This window comes from Mercenaria mercenaria, unplaced genomic scaffold (assembly GCF_021730395.1).
Source record: "Mercenaria mercenaria strain notata unplaced genomic scaffold, MADL_Memer_1 contig_3811, whole genome shotgun sequence".
Classification (NCBI taxonomy): Eukaryota; Metazoa; Mollusca; class Bivalvia; order Venerida; family Veneridae; genus Mercenaria; species Mercenaria mercenaria.
The window spans coordinates 33,264-51,370 of record NW_026461988.1 but is presented as its reverse complement, the minus strand read 5'-3'; the positions used below and the strand labels follow the sequence as shown (position 1 = coordinate 51,370).

The 18,107-nt window shown below is 34.5% G+C and overlaps 1 protein-coding gene across 3 annotated transcripts in view; it reads left to right on the top strand.

Annotated features, from left to right (window-relative positions):
- Positions 1–4,202: 4,202 nt before the first annotated feature.
- LOC123528306 (uncharacterized) overlaps positions 4,203–18,107 on the top strand; it is a gene marked incomplete at its 3' end in the record, with an annotated part of 46,448 nt that continues 32,543 nt past the window's right edge. For all 3 annotated transcript variants that reach the window (XM_053534569.1, XM_053534570.1, XM_053534568.1), the window contains 3 exon segments: positions 4,203–4,306; positions 14,494–14,574; positions 15,372–15,474. In XM_053534569.1, the coding sequence (XP_053390544.1) occupies positions 4,270–4,306; positions 14,494–14,574; positions 15,372–15,474 (221 nt within the window).

Here is an 18,107-nt window from a genome sequence, read left to right as displayed (position 1 = left end):
TATGTTAGGGTTTCACCTGGCGGGTATTACTTTTATTTACACTGTCTTGTGACTTTGGAACATGGTGGGGGTAAGAGTGAGGTTAGGTGCAACATAAACCGGTTTAAACTTCCCAGTGGTGGTTTTGCCACTGACCGTTCCAAGGCTGTGCCCCACTGTGTTCCTGTATTTGATTGTTTTGTCCTTTTGTGTTCATTTATGTGTGTGGTGTGCGAGAGTTGTTCGTGCGTGTCTTTCGAGAGACTGCGTTTTTTGAACGTGGCTTTCCCTGTTGGATATTCTTCCTTGTTTTTTTTTCTTTATTTTATCTTGTTTTTTCTTTTCTTTTCACACAAGTTGTATCACTATAATATCTCGTTTGTTTAGTTAAACCAGCGATATGTATTTATGGGTTCTAGAGTTATAACCCCTGAAAGGGCAAGGCTGTTTTAATCTTGTCTGCACGATTGCAGATTCATTTATGATTGGATTTTAGTTGACAATGTACAAAATTTGTATCACCATAAGATATCGGTTTCTTTATTGAACCAGCTTTATCCCATCATGGATTCCAGAGATACGGCACCTGAAAGGGCAAAAATTGGCTATTTTGGTATTATCTGAACGATAGTGGTTTCATTTGTGACTTGATTTTAACCAAACTTGCACACAACTTGTATCACCATAAGATCTCGGTTCCTTCCTTGAACCAGTTATATTCCACAATGAGTTCTGAGAGTTAGGGCCCCTGGAATGGCCAGCCATTGGATATTTTAGTCTTGTCTGCTAAAAAGGCGCTTACATTTATGATCGGATTTTAACCAAACTTGCACACAAGTTGTATCACCATATGATCTCGTTTGTTTTCTTGAACCAGCCATATTCACGCCAGGGGGCATGGTCACTTTTCCGTATATGTATATAGTGGAGTTGAAAAATCTTCTTGTGTGAACTCCTGGCCTTATTTTATAATAATTTTACACAAATGGTCCTTGTGTGCCTCTTTACCAAGATTGTTCAAATTATTTTGATTTGTCAAAAACATGGCCACCAGAGGGCATGGTCACTTTTCATCAAATGACTTTTTGTTATTAAAACATAGATTTCATTACAGAAAACAATTATGTAATTTATGTTTTATACAACTGTTCAAAAGTAATTTTGGAAACCTTACTTCAAACGAAATGTTAAAGTCAAACAGAGCGCCTATTAACCGTACTTTTTCATTTTCTCTAATAATCTATGTGGAAATAAGTTTCGTTTTACGAATTCTTTGAATCTTTGAGACACTATTGTTTTGCAAAATAATGTTTTCACTAATGTTGACGGATTCAAGTCTGTTCTAGTTAGAGGATATTGTAACTGTTGTAACAGTAATGACCAGACTTTTGGAAATAGCAAACCAGAAAAATAATGTCAAAACGCTATTTTCCCACTGTGGATTAGTTTTCTAATAAAGAATAAGCCATCTCTTTATTTTGATTCGTCAATAAACATGACGCCAGAGGGCGTAGTCACTTTTCATCAACAAATTCTTTAAATAACCTCTCCAAAACCATTGAATGGATTTTGATGAAACTTTACACAAATGATCTCTGGGTAATCCTCTTTCGATGTTGTTCAAATGGTTCTGGTTCATTGAACATATTGGTGTTTTAAGTAAAATGGGTGTTCAGCTATCAGACTTTAAAAATCTTTTTCTCTAGAGTTTTGATATTTGGCATGTGATATAAGGGTTTGACTCTCTACCATACTTGTCCAAGCCCCTGTGTGTGACATGTATTTACTATAGGCTTATATATAAGAAACTTTTAAATACTTCTTCACTGAATCTATAACAGCTAGATATTTAGCGTGTGATATCAGAGTTGTGCTGTCTACCGTAATTGTTCAAATTATTGCCCTAGGTTCAAAATGTGTGACATGTATATAATATAGGCTAACAAAGAAGAAACCTAACTTTGTACTTGCACCATTACGTAATGCAAACACACTTGAAGCCTTGTACACAAGTGTGCTCTTTAGGGTCAATGAACCTTTTGTTTATTGTTTCTTTATTTTTTTTTTATTATTTTTTTTTTTTTTGTTATTGTTGAATTTAATTGAACACTGCGAATTGTGAAACTCAAAGGATAGTGTTTATAACATCATCAGAAATACATGTCTATAGTCAAAAAGTCAGAGTGTAATTAGGTTACGGTACCTTTACATTTGAGATACAGTGCATTCCGTCTTGTAATGCCAACAGGTTATAAAGTAATCTCTTATGTACAGAAGAAATATTCATTCTTTGTGTACTCTAAAACTATCGCCGAATCTGTGATATATTACGATATCAAATGTAGATAAAGGTTCACGAGTGTATATTGAATTCAATTAGCTTTCCTTTATTGATACCCTTATTAAAATGCCTTAGCCGTTTCAAAACTCCTTGCACAATTCCAATATTTCCGCACTGAGTGCACGTACCTGATTTCCTTTGTGATTCTTGTGCAGTGCAAACTTGGTTAAGATTGAGAAGAAATCAGTCAAAGACGGCGCACTCAGTCCTGCAGTATTGTGTGAAATGGTTGTGATTAGTGCGTAAGGTGCATACAATAAATGAATATAAAACATGATAATCACTTTAACACTTTAACTGATATACTTATACAGTTAAATTTGTCTATTAAATGACTGTCGAAGCCGAATATTACATATAAACAATTAATTTGACAGTACCATTCATATTTGCAATGTAACGGTGAAACCTTAGTTCGAAATTAAAATTTGTATAGCACTTTAATTCATTGTATATGCACCATAAACATTGACAAATCGAATCTGCCTCTTAAATGGAAGGTCAAATGTTTGAATCCGTCTGGGGGCCGTTCTATAGAGAATAACAGGCTACTGTCTTTTGATATCAATGTTATCAGGTCGAGGCTGATGTGGGCTAGAAGGGGTGAGGGAACCGAACCCCTTCCGCCCATATCAGCCGAGACCTGATAACATTGATATCAAAAGACAGTAGCTTGTTATTCTATTTATCATGAAACTCATACAAACTGCCTAGAAAAACATATGTCTTCTTCTCTTATTTCGTAAAATATGTCTTCTGAAGCAAACAATTAAATTTATATTTTACGGATTTGAAAATTCATCCGCCCCTGAAACTCTGAACGAAACAATACGGCAGCCATATTGAATTCAACTCCGACAATGTTTTTGACTTTCTGACATATAACAAATAACAATGAAATAATTTCTTACCTGCGTAAAAATAAAAAATCATCATCTTGAATAAACCAGAACATGCTTTATTTCCATATTATACAACATTTGACTCAGACAACTACAGTACAGGTCCAAAGCGCTGAAAATTTCACTTCCAGTTCCAGACTTTAAAGTTTTTAAAATCACTAAATTTACACTGATCCAAGAATTATAATTAACTGATTCAGGAATAATAAGTAACACAAACACTTTTGCTAATACTTAATAAAATGTGCATGCCTTAAATAAGGCATAAATCAAGAATAAGTATATCATACATTGTCAAGTGTATTGTAAACCTTTCCAAGAATCGACCCATGTAAACATTGTGATGTCATGATGAACGTTTCACAATGACGTCATTCAGTGATATTGTCTGTGTGATAAAATTAGAGACAACCATATTCAAGGAAATTTGCTGAGATTACAGAATCTATTTAGAAAAAAAATATTGTGCAACATTGAAACTTGGCTCTAAATAAAATTCAGTCTGGAAGGAAACTGATGTGAAAACTAGTCCGTCAATATGGGAGGAGCTTAATTTTGATATCAGGTCAATGACCTGATAACAAAATAGAATATCAGGCAAGTGATATCAGGCACTTTGCATAGTAGTTGCATGATAAAATATGACCGCTTGGTGGGCCGCAGTTAAAGTTAAAGAACTGTTACCGATTGCCTACTAGCTAAACGAAAGCATATATTCGTATCTGCAAGTCACTGTCATAAGTTTATGGTCAAAGCTAGTCAACATATTTACTCAATAACCGAAACTCAATTCTTTCCATTGATACTTCAATTCCAGTATATTTAATTATGTTAAAGTACAAATCTGACTTAAATCATGAATTGCCCCCTTTTTGTAAATTTGACGGTGGTCAAATCAACTCTAACAGCTGAAAACATTTTTCTGCATCAAAATATGGCTAACAATATTTAAACACCGTTCAATATAATTTCCTTTGCTTAGTTTCAGATAAAAAAAAAGCAAATCTACTTGACAATCCAGCAACTTGAAAACACAAGGTCAATTGAATGGCGTGGAATGCTACTGATAGCGCGTTGAATATAGGTATGTTACAAAAAATTGTTTTGTGTGTCATTTGTGCCTCTACGAATAATTCAATAACAACTAATACACGCCTGGTAAAAACAGAGATATGTTGTTTACCAGGCGTTTAATAACTGTATGCAGGTGTCCATTTGAATAACTTCCTTTAAAACAATGCATAACGCATAACTTGTCAGAACATATTTCGTGTTATTTAAGTCATGGCTCTATGCATGTATAAATGTTTAAATAAAGTTAAGCTGAGGAAACTTTTACATATGTTATCCATTGTCGAGCTGAAATTATACTTCTCAACAATCTACTTTTCATATTTTTCTATTTTGTTGCTTTTCTCGAAAAGTATTTAGATACTATTTTTTCTGTTAACTATGTATCATTCATGTTATTGAAAAACAAGTCAAGTTTTCGGTAAAAGTGCAACAACCGGTAGGCTTTGAAGTTGACAGTGTTAAATATAACCTTAACGTAATTATTAGAATAATTAATTGTATATCAGACTACTGTAAATGACATTAGACACAAGCTTTGATTAAGAACTCTCAACAAGAGCTCCACAAATTAGGTCAAAAGACGCCCGAAGGTTTAGATCAGAGGAGGTTTTATAATCTTAAGATTTCATTTGTGTGTGAGAGGATGGATGTAATGTGGCAATGGAGCGGGGAGGTGGTGTAGGGCTTTTGTGCTTTAGCCTTGATGGAATACTAAAGCACGAGGAACTGAAAGTGAATATTTCTTTATATTTTTCCATTTGAGAGAGGGTGAAATGTGGGGGTAGGGGTTTTATGTGTGTGAGTTTAGGGCGGGGATTTGTGTAGCTTCTTGACCTTCCATCTTTATTCTAAGTTTAGAGTCAAAACATTGAATGAAGTGGTGCTGCAGACACAAAATACGAAGGACATTTAACTTTGACATATTGACCGAGTTCGTACTCTCTGCACATTATTATATTATAATCTACCTACGTGCAAAGTACGAAGTCAATACCTTCAACGGTTATTCAGTTATGCTTTTAACACAAATTTGACCTTGCTGTTACCTTGACTTTTGGCCTCAAAGCAAGGTTCATGCGCCAGAATAGTAAGGCACAAAAACTTAAAAGTGATATTTTTCCTGATTAGGAGAGGGATGTGGTCGGGGAGTAATGTCGATTGCTGTATTTGTTCAGATCATATCATCACCAGCCACCTATATTCCATGTTTGAAGTCATTACCTTGTATGCTTATCAAATTATGCTTTGGACACAAAATATGGCGGACAAAGCCGACCTTTGACCTACAGTTCTAGTTCATGCACTCTGCATATTGTCTTTTCGCCACCTACTTGTATGCCAGTTTAAAGTCAATACCTTAAAATAGTTATTACGTTATGGTCCGGGCCAAATGAGGGTCAAATGTGACATTGAGCTACTTTAGTGATCTTGACTTTTGACCTACCGACACAGATAGTGCCTAAAAGTAAACAGCCTATTGAATAAAATTAAGTTCTAAATGGAGAAGAAAGCAGATCAGTCACCACAAAGACGAACGTTATCATCTCCTCGGGGAATAGATAGCGAATAGAAACACAAACATTTAAACTCAAAAGTTGATAGTGACTAGTCTGATTTGATAGATTCAGAATAAAAGCCCCACGATTTTCAAGTCCATTGCAACACGAGTTAAATAAATGACACACCAGTCTGGTTAAAGGGAAATGTAACTACATGTACTTCAGAAACAAACATCAACGTAAGTTCCATCAGGATCTCTAATAGTTAAAGTAAGGTGCAGAGCAAACACATGCAAACGTTGATGTTTGTTAATCGATCTGTTTTAATATACATGTACAATTTTCATAATCGCATACAGTTTTACACAGCATATCTGATCATGATGTCCTAAGAAATTCTACAGGCATCAAAGAATCTCTTAAGAATTTACAAAGAGAACAAAAGTAGAACCACAAATGATATAATGCTGGATATAGCTGGGACATGGAGAGCTATAGTCACAAAACATGACATAAGTACATCACACAGGGTTTGTCAAGTCACAACCGATAAAAAGATAAAAACAAAATTTCGTAGAACATGAAATGCCCCTCCAACTTCCTGATGCATTTTGTAACTGCACAAGGAACAGAAATTATTTGGTCACTGTATACTGGACGTTTGACGTACTGACCTCAAATCAACAAGAGCTCGTAGAATACGAAATACACCCCAGCCCCCTTCGATGCATTCAGTAATTGGACAAGGAACAGAAATTATTTGGTCACTGTGTACTGGACGTTTGACATACTGACCTCAAATCATTTACAAGTCAGAAGTAAATCCGTATCAAATGTGATCCTACAAGCGCTACTGTTCTGGGTCAATGTGACATTGACCTTTGACCTACTGACGTCAAAATCAATAGGTCACTGGGAACTTTACCTTAGACCTCAAAATTAATCGGGTACTTGCTGGTCATGATCAACAACCCTATTACGTTTCGTGCTCCAAGGCCAAAGTGTGCTCAAGTTATTGTCCGGGAAAAGTTTAATTGTTCCGTGTCCTTGACCTTTGATCTACTGACCTCAAAATAAATAGAGGTCATCTGCTGGTCATGACTAACCTCCCAATCAACTTTCATGATCTTAGACCTAAGTGTTCTTTAGTTATCATCCGAAAGCGGATTGGTCTACGGACAGACAGACCGACTGACATAACTACCGCCCGACACCTGCAAAACAATTCTAAGCTCAAGCGTTGTCAAGTTATCATCCGAAAACGGTTTAAATGTTCCGGGTCACTGTGACTTTGGCCTTTAATCTTCTGACCTACTGGGGTCATGTGCTGGTAATGACCAACCTCCATATTATTTTTTATGATCCTAGGCCTCTGCGTTCTGTAGTTATTATTCGAAAACGTATTGGTCTACGGAAAGACAGACCTACCGACGGACATCTGCATAATAACATAACCCATCTTCTTCGAAGGGAGCATAATAATTATGGGTCATTTATCAATCAAAACGTGACCTCCGTATCAAATGTGATCTTAGACCAAAGAAATTCTCAAGTTAACTAGCAAACAAGTTCTACCGTTCTCGTTCAATGTGACCTTGACGTTTGATCTATTGATCTCAAAATCAGTATGGTTTGTCTGCTGGCAATGATTAACCCCCTATAAAGTTTCGTGATCCTAGGCCCAAGCGTTCTTAAGTTATCGTCCTGAGACGCTTTAACTGTTCCAGGCAACTGTGACCTTGGCCTTTGACTAACTGATCTCAAAGTCAATAGGAACCTTTCTATCGACTTTCGTGATCCTAGGCCCAATAGTTGTTGAGTTATCATCCGAAAATCGTTCAACTGTTGTGTCGCACCTTTGTTGTAGTTATGCCCCCGCCATAAAATGCGGGGGGAGGGAATTCGTGATACCCATGTCCTCGTGTGTGATTGTTTGTTTGTTTGTTTGTGTGTGTGTGTGTTTGTGTGTTCGGGAAAGGGTGGTGTTCGTGTCCGGGCCATAACTTTGACATGCATGGTTCGATTTCAGAATAATTTTATACAAATGATAAGCATGGATAGGTTATTCGTCTTGCATAAAACCATGTTTCTAGCTTAAAGGTCAAGGTCACAGTCCTTGGTTGAACTTAGTCAATGTTCACTACAGATATATTGATAATGTGGTCTACGTGTCTGGTCCATAACTTTGACATGCATGGTTCGGTTTCAAAATAACTTAGCACAAATGTTCACCATTATAAGACGGAGTGTCCTTTGCAAGAACCAGGTCCCTAGGTCTAAGGTCAAGGTCAAACTTAGAGGCCAAAGGTCATATACAAGAATGACTTTGTCCTGAACATTTCTTCTTCATGCATGGAGGGATTTTGATGTAACTTGGTTCAATTAAACACCATCATGAGACAGAATGTCATGTACAAGAGCCAGGTCCTTAGTTTAGAATTACTTCTCTTTGTTGTTTCTATAAATAGCTTATATTGTAAGTTTTTTATTACTGGTCGTAGGGAAAAATCAAGACCACTTTTCTGTAGTACAACATGCATGCTACATCCAACTTTGAGATGTATTTTGACCTATCACTACCTGGTTAGGATTTTTGTGTGGATTTTATTCATTTGTTTACTTTCTTTTAAGATTTTCCACCCTTAGTTGTTACTATAAATAACTTATATTGTAACTTTTTTATAATTGACCGTACGGAAAAACCAAGACCATTTTTCTGATGTTACTTTCAGATTTTAGGTGTATTGTAAGGTATTTTTACCTGGTTAGGAGTTTTTTATGGACTTAGAATTTTAACAAAAGGATTACAATAATTACTACACAACCACAGAATTAAAATCAATTTGCAAATACAGGTGGTAGTGAATATTCGCTATGTTTATACGGTCAAGGGTCCTTCTTTTAGTTTGTGAGCAGTACCATGCCTGTGACCTTTCTCATGTTGCGGGGGCATCCGTGTCTGTGACATATTTCTAGTCATTCTATACATAGAGCGTGACGTCACACATTCCGTCTAACCTCTATACTAGGAACTGATAACTAGCCGATTTTGGATAACTGTACATACACTAAAACATAGTCCCGCGGAGGAGGTGACATTTTCAGAATAAACTTATATTTTGCATGTTATTACAAGAAATATGAGTAATTGTGATTACTTGAACTTTTTAGACCGTTATCGTTCTTTAACTCGTGTCATAGAATTATTTTTTGACAAAAAGGAAAATCTACTTTCACTTTCCTATACTATAGTATTGCAACGCAATATGGCATATTAAATGTGGCTTGGAAGACTAAGAAATCATAAGATCAATGTCCTAAACGTCTAAATGATGCACAAATAGAGTGCTTAAGTCATGTCATCAAGAAGGAATACTGTGTGGCCTGATGTACCAGCTGGCACCCCATGTCAAAATACATGTATATCATAATCTGTTAAAAGAGTTAATAACCAAACACTTTCTCTAAGTTTACATATTGCAAGTCTAGTCCTTCCCTTGGTGCACCACTGACTGAGACCAAAGAGAGAGTTATTTCTCTGCGGCTTCTGACTGGAAATACTAAAAAAGTACTTGTTGTTTGTATGATCATGGACAATTAATGTAATACTGACAGGATTTCAGTTTTCAACATCACTATCATGAGTGAAAAACAACCACCTTTGTAAATTCCAGTTTTATTTGTACATATATCAAAGTTCATACACACTATTTTGCAGTCTAATTTTAATTAATTAGCAGGCCTACTGAACATGGGTAACATATCAAACAAATACACCTCGGGCAAACATGTAAAAAATATTAAAATCCTATGCACAGACAACTTCAATACAATATAATTGTTGATTGAAGTATTTGCTAGTCAAAAGTAAAAATAAGGCTAAGTTATGAATACTGACCCGCAAGCCATTCAATAAGTGGTATATTACATGACTTTAGACATTAATAGTCACTGTTATTCTCAAATTAAACATGTCATAAAACACAAACTATGGACCAGATATTTATGTAAGAAGTCATGTAATATTACTAATGATTATCAATATTATAACTGTGCACACATTAAAACATTTTATCAGATCAGTTAGAGGTAAAAGGGAAATACAGTCATAACTTAATGAAAATAATAACTAGAATGTTAACGATGTATATATATATATATATATATATAAACAGTCACTATGATGACTAAAATGTTTTTAGATTCTGTTCAATGTTTTAATTTGATAGTATTTCACACAAGAATTCTATTTTTAAGGCTTGTCGTTAAATATTTGGTTCATTCTTCTCTCAGAAAGTATGTTAAGTTTCCAATATTTGATGAGAAATTCTCTCTTTTTTATATCTTCCAACCAAAACCTTTAGTAAATATCATGTCAACCATACCAATTAAAACAAAAAGCAATATGTTTAAATTAAGTCCCTTTCTTCTGAAATGGAATTTATTCATAATTTATTTTGATACAAAAATAACAATGTCACTTAGTTTCAAAAGATTCCATTATTTCTATCACTACAATTTTTTGACAGCTGTAACATTATATCAAAGTTAATAAGATACTGTGCTCAACAATAAAAATTATAACAAAATCAAAGCATCAGTCTCATAAGTTTTCCATGGCAAAATGCATAAAACACTTCCTAAATCATAGTAAATGTGCTGTGCTATGAAAAATATTATAAGATCAAATGTGCAAGTAGAATTGAAGTTTTATGTGTTATAATTTGGAAGTGTAAATGGACATAATTGGAGGTTATACGGTGGACAAGTGCCAGGTCAGGATTCGAACCTGAGACCTCCCCATGACATTGTACTTCTATGTCCGGGGTGCTCTAACCAACTGAGCTACCTATCAACAACTGTCCTCACCGAAAAATAAATTCTGAGAATTTTTAAATTTTGAAGCAAGCTGAGAAATCTTTATTGAATATGATTTTTACTATTCTGATATCATAAAATACTTATACTAATTATCAACTGTTTATTCAAATTTGTATAGAAAAGTATAGAAAAATATCAATTAACAAAACAAGAATACAATACAAGAAAACAAAGTGTGCGTGTGTGATATTTAGCCTTTTAGGTCTGGACCATTTCTGACTAGACTGTACATTTAGCCTTACTTGACAACATCGAGCTGACACTTTGGAAATTAGACCTGCAAAAAAGACAAAAAGGTATTTCAATTTATAGTTACACTGAAAATTGGTGTGTTCAATACTTTTGTACAATCGTATTGTGAAATGATGTACATGTACAGCATCGATCTACAGATCAAGGGGTCGTAAGTTTGATCCTCACGCGGGGCGTATGTTCTCCGTGGCTATTTAACAAACAGTATTATGTCTGAAATTATTAGTCCTCCAAATCTGATTCATGTGGGGAAGTTCGCAGTTACTTGTGGAGAACAGGTTTGTACTGGTACAGAATCCAGGAACACTGGTTAGGTTAACTGCCCGCCGTTACATGACTGAATACTGTTGAAAAAAAGTGTTAAACCCAAAACAAACAAACAAAACACAGTACAGAAATATACATGCAGAATTTTGGAGGTAAACAAGCTAAACGATGCCGTTTTTCATGTATGAATCGATTTCTACAACTGCAGATAACTTACATTCATCATTTCAAATGATACTCAAATGAATACACTAGAAATAATCATACTCTAGAAACAACAATAGTGAAAATTCTACTAAAAATGCAAAGCACACTTTCACTTTCTTGTTTACGACTCCATGTTGAAAATAGTTCTTACCAATAATGCCCCGAGCGAAAGTACACAGGTCAGTGCGACAGTATGAAAGCGCTACCGTAGTGTACACAATGATTTCTAGTTTATATTTATGTGTGAAATTGTGTTTATGTATTCTACAATATCCTCACGAATGTTTAACCTTCTTGAAATGTTTAAGGATAAACCTTTTAAACTTGTAAGTTAAAAACGTACACGCAAATACTTTTATCACACCATTTTACATATTCACATGAGAAATAGACATGCAATAAGTAAACATCAACAACCACCACTGACTTGCATGTCATGTATTTGGACTCTACTGTGGATATGACTAACAATATATATCAGCTGTGTTTTTTAAATGAAATTATATCCATTTAATTGCTTGGTGTAATTTCACTTGCTGAACTGTGTAGTTTCCAGTATATACCATTTTCATTAACAATCATCCAGTATTCAATATCTATACTACCTTATTAACTAGGTTTTGACCAGTGATTGTGAGCATTTAAATGTTCTGTTTGATATGAGAAAAAGTTAAATTAACTGCGATTATAATATACTCACCGTTGTATTTCTTTTCAAATAGGTATGATCCATTTTGAGGGAAAACTCTAGTTTTAAATATGGTATGAACATACATTTCGAATTAGGAGAGGACTTGCAGTAACTAAAGGGCATTACTCTCTTACTAAAGTGTATTTTCTTTTACTGTACCTCGCATGCATTTCTCTATATACAAAATTCCTATACCCATATATCATCATGTTGACATGCTCCTAAATAAAGCACAGTCTAAACATAGATATTAGGTTTTCCCAGTAGCAAATATTAATGCCATGATGACACACTCCTAAAAAAGCATAGTCTATAAATATATATATTAGGTTTCCCAATTAAACGATCATGATGACAAGTGCTTAAAAATGGCTAAATGTAAACATAGACATAACACAGGCACATGGGATTAAAAATATGACCAGACAGATAAACCTCCATGTCTCATCATATTAAAACAATACAAAAGGAAAAATATGTGGTAAAATATGAGCCCCTTTCAAATAATATATGCCATCAACACAAGGCTATATACCAGAGGTTCGAGCCTGCCAGCCATGGGTTCACTTCTTATACCGTTGTGAGAAAAAATCGTAACTGAATGCATACGTGAAATAGTGACAGATAGTTTGTGTACGAGGATTGTTCAAATATGAATGCATCTAAGCACATAAAAATGTATCCTTGATAGATTTCAATGAAAATTTTATTTGGTCCCCTAGAAGTATTTACCTCCAACAGATATGCAAAGTTTCAGTCTTCTAATCCAATCTTTGAATGCATTTTCATAGTCTTTTCTAAGTATACTATGAAAACACTGGAATATTGCAGAACCGAGGTGTTTGCGCTGCACAAATTTTCGACCAGAAAGGTATTTTTTGAGCCTTGGGAACAAAAAGAAGTCACACGGGGCAAGGTCAGGCGAATAAGGAGGGTGAGGGAGCACAACAACCTTTTCCTGCTTCAGAAATTCTTGTACAATAGACGCCTTGTGCGATGACGCATTGTCATGTAGCAATCTGACATTGGCCAAACCAGTTGCGGGTCTTAGATTTTTGAAATATTTGTTCAGTTTTCGAAGAACTTTAGTCTTCACATTTACGGATTTGCCTTTAGGTACAGCAACCTGAATGGCAGGACCCTGAGTTGTGAAGAATATGGCATACATTACCTTCTTGATACTCGTGGTCCGCTTTGCAAAGTATGGTCTTTTGCCAGACTTTGTTGCCCATATTTTGTTATGAATGTTTCGTTTGGGCTCAAAAAATGAACCCATGTCTCGTAACCAGTGACTACATTTGCAAAAGACCGTGCATTGTAATTTGGAAACTGTTTAAGCAACAATTTTGCGCATTGCACGCATGCCCTTTTCTACTCATCTGTCAACAGATGGGGAATCCATCTAGTACAGATCTTTCTCATTTTCAAATTACGTTTCAGAATTGTATGAGCTGCTCCTAATGAGATGCCAACCATAGTAGCTATTTGCCTAGCGGTGTATCTTGCATCAGTAGCAACTATTTCTTTCACTCTAGCAACCATCTTGGCAGACGTTGCTGTTTTCGGACGACGGCCATGTGGTGCATCTTCTGTTGAAACTAACCCACATTTGAATTTCTTAAACCAACGAATAACTGCCGAAAAAGACATTTCATTATGCCCATAAACAGAACATATTTCATCAAAAATGTCTTTACACCCTATGCCAAGAATACAACGATTCTTAATATTGGACCGTATTTCAACGGCGTACGCTGACCTTCTTCCAACCATTTTTGTATTAGTATACACGAGTAGGCCATGTTTAGCGAACGATAGACACAGCTAAAGTGAACGGATTTTAACTGGTGTGGTATCAATGTAAAGCTAACATGTTTATCTACCCAATAATCTTAATTTCCTCGTGATTTTCGCATTATTGAGCGAGATAACGTTCTAGATGCATTCATATTTGAACAATCCTCGTAATTTTCTGAAGAATTTGTTTCACAACGAGAAGTAAACCCATTGCTCGTAGACTCGAATGTCTAGTTTTTAGCCTTGTGTAGAGGGCAAATATCATTTGAAAGTGGCTATCATTTAACCACACATATATCATTTTCGACTGATTAAATATGAAAACAGGAGTTTTACCTGTCTAATCATATTGTTTTCATCCCAGGTCCGATACCCGTGCCTATGGTTTTCCCAAAGTGAATATCTATGTCAGCAATGTAACCTTATGATAGCCCTCCCTAAAATGCAATATAATAGTCTTAATAAAGATACCCTGCTTTCTTCGTGTCAACAGTATTTTCCCCTGTCGCCAACCTTTCATATCTTGTCAACAACCTGATTTCCAATTACATTCGCAGAGTAAGGATGCTATGACACTTTTGTATATTATTATGCCGTTTACAGATGCCTCTGGACTTCTCAAGGTTGGATATAATCACGCAGGTACATTGTACATACAAAAGAATTCCAAAAGAAAAACCAAGTGTGAGTATGATACTGATATGATACCTTAAGTATGTTAAGTATTATATTCTAAATCTCTTGAAGGATGGTCATGAGTGTTGACACATATGACAATCCAATTAATACATTTTAAAACATAATTTAATATATTTAATATATTTAGACCATTTGAATCGATTATACCACGCAAAATTACCCCGCAAGTGTATCTCATCTTCTTCTTTTACATGCGCTTGTATATTCTGTTTCTTTGGAAATATTCTGTGTTTTGTATACATTAAGTATGGTTCTACATTATATATTGTCCGTTAAATAGGTTAACTTTCTTTTTCATGTCATTTCAAATGTAGAATCATGAAAGGTTTTCTAAACATTCAACTTTTAAAAAAAGTTAAACAGAAAATTATAATTCGGTAACAAGAGAAGTTGACTATTATTTGGCGCCATGTATGCGCGATGAAACAGTCCTGTCATAGTTGATCTAAACTTCACAATAAAAAACATATTAGAATAGAAATAATTTACAGCAAAGCCGTGTTTGAACACTTTTTATACACTCGGGCGGTTAATAGAAATAAGATTATTTTTCGGAAAGCTTTGAAAATACAGGAACTATTTCATAAATAATCGTTAATTGATGTGCATGTGAACTTACCGGATTCAGCTTGCATTTATAAGTTCATGTGCATTCGATTATCTTCACTTACTATAATAGTAGTTCGACCGAAGAAACATTTTTGTCTTTAACCGTCGTATTGTAAGTAGTGATTATGCGTTTCACTTTTGTCATCAGTTACTTTGTGTTGCTTTTTTTTCAGGGATTCCACGTTTTGTCATCATTGCACGGGGATGGATATATATTTTCCAGGATAAAAATGCTAAGATAGCAGAAAAGACATTCCCTTTACATGATTTCAATCGGTATGAAGTTTCGTCCTCTTCAATACATGTTTATCCATATTTCAGATTGCATACCACTAGTACGGTATTGGTATTTTCCATATATACGTAATTTGATTTAAAAATCTAAATATTTGAAACCAATGCATGCACTTGCTGGTGGTTATTAAATGATATTATGATCATTGTCTCGATACTTAATACCAATGACCGGAAAATGTACACTGTATTTGCGGATAAATCAAAGGGAGAATAGTCTTACACTTGATTACTTTAATATATATTCATAATAATTACATGTATATATTCAAACGCCACTTAAAACAGTTACTGTTGATAATAAAGTATCCAGATAACACAATTAAAAATAGTTGTTTTTTTCTGTTAATTCAGCAAATTTAATACTTCTTAATACGTTTATAATAATAAGCGTCCAAAAAATCTAAATATACGTATTTGAACGTTTAAATATTAGATATAGGTTTTACGTGCAAACGTTGATTTGTTTTACGCACAAGATTTTAGCATTTTCATTAGTTAAAGGTGGTTATATGGTGCCCCTATATTTCTGTGAAGGATCAGTAGATGTCCATGTCAGTTAAGGCTAAAAACAAGCGGACAATAAAACAAATTAATTATTGAGCTTGTTAATGACTCTCCGCGGACATATGTTAACGCCTCTACCCTGTATTCCAGGCAATATTTAATAATATTCATGGATAAATTGTGATTATGACGGAAATTTGCTTCTACCGAAGAGCATTAGTGCAAGGTGCATGTTATATTTGTACTCTAACTTACTCTTAAATTTCAACTAACGTAACTCGAAGTTTTGACTTACTGTCACAAATTTCGACATACTATAACACAATTTTAAGCAGCTTATGCCGAAATTTCAACTTATTAATTCTAAAGTGTGTCTTATTATCATGTCCTTTTAGCTACAAAATCTGAACCTCTGTCCATCTGTCAAAGGCCAACATGCTAACTGGCTGCTTCTCCTAAACACCTGAGCTTGGACGTTATTTTATTAGCTCTTAGGCAGCTTAGTGTATAGTGGATACATCTGCCTACACATCCAAAATATGATACCCAGTATGTAGGGACTTGAACATAAACGACCATACATCAGTATATGACTTACCCTAACCTCTAAAGCAACTCTGCAACTTAAACTGTGTCCAGGGTGTATACCAACATTCATTTCTAAAATATGTTCTGGTGAAAGAGGCTCGAATCAGATCGACATATTTCCAGATATGGTCAAAATAATGAAATTGTCTAATTTCGAACACACTACACAGTCATTCTATGGCGTCTCCTTAAACCCCAGAACTACCAAGGTACACGATCTTGGTCTAAAAGGATAGCACGGACCAATTATGACATGTGCATGTACGGTATGTTTATATTACCTTGCTTTAATGCCCAGCAATCTTACATAAACCTTTCGGTTACATAAGGCACCAAATATTTGTCAGAACATATACATCTGCATATAATGTAGTAGTTTATTACTCTAGATTTCGATTAAAATGACCCGAAATTTCGAATAAAATTACTACGTAGAAAGCTGATATTTTGAGTTAGTATCTCAAAATTTCGAGTTAATTTATAAAACACCGTCTCTTTTTTTGGCGATGTAAATGTTTGAATATGTACTGATATGCTGTTGATAAAGTTGTGCTAGATGTAATTATTTGATAAAAATCTATGATAGGCTTAGATTGAACGCAGCTAAGACTGGAAGAACAAGTGGTTTAGGACCTTTCTTGGATCCATAACGACATAAGAAAACATATAAGAAAGAGAACGAGAGCATATGACATGGCTAACGAGCCCATAATGAACGTCATACAAATAAACAAACTGCTCCATTATTACAAAATTCAAAATCGCATATTTCATATTAGGCATCAGACAAACAACAGAATGTAACCCTTAAACATCCAACAACTGGAAAGTACTAAAATAATCCCTTTCACCATCAACAAACATATCTGTTTTCATTGCTTAATAATAATGATAGCAATAAAGCAAACCTTAGTGGTTTCGTTCAGACCCAAACTTAACAAAACGATTATAACAAAAGCCTGCCAAACATACAAACCAGTTCAACTTTTCCATCCAAAACTTGACTGAATAACATCACATAGTAAATATGTGCTATCGTAAAGAACAATGATCCATTCAATCCTAACAACCAGATTAAAAAAATAAAGAATAAGCTATTTGCAAAGGCAAGTAAGTCCACAAAAATCTATTTTTTTAAGTCCACAAAAAAACAACACTTACCAGGCAGAGATGTGTTAAAATACACCTAAAAATTGGAAGTAACATTTATCTTGTGCAAAGAAAAGTAGTCTTCATTTTTCCCTATGGCGAGTTATAAAAAAAAATTACAATTATACAAGTTATTTACAGTTACAACAAAGGGAAGTAATTCTAAAACAAAACCTTAGTCCACAAAAAATCCTTACCAAGAAGAGGTACGTCAAAATACACTAATTATAGTATCATAGTATTATACACTAACTATACTAAAATTGGAAGTAACATGTATGTTGTACAACAGAAAAGTGGTTTAGTTTAATAATATTTTATTGTATTTGTTATTAGGCATATGTACAATAGTATGAACACAAAAGTAACAT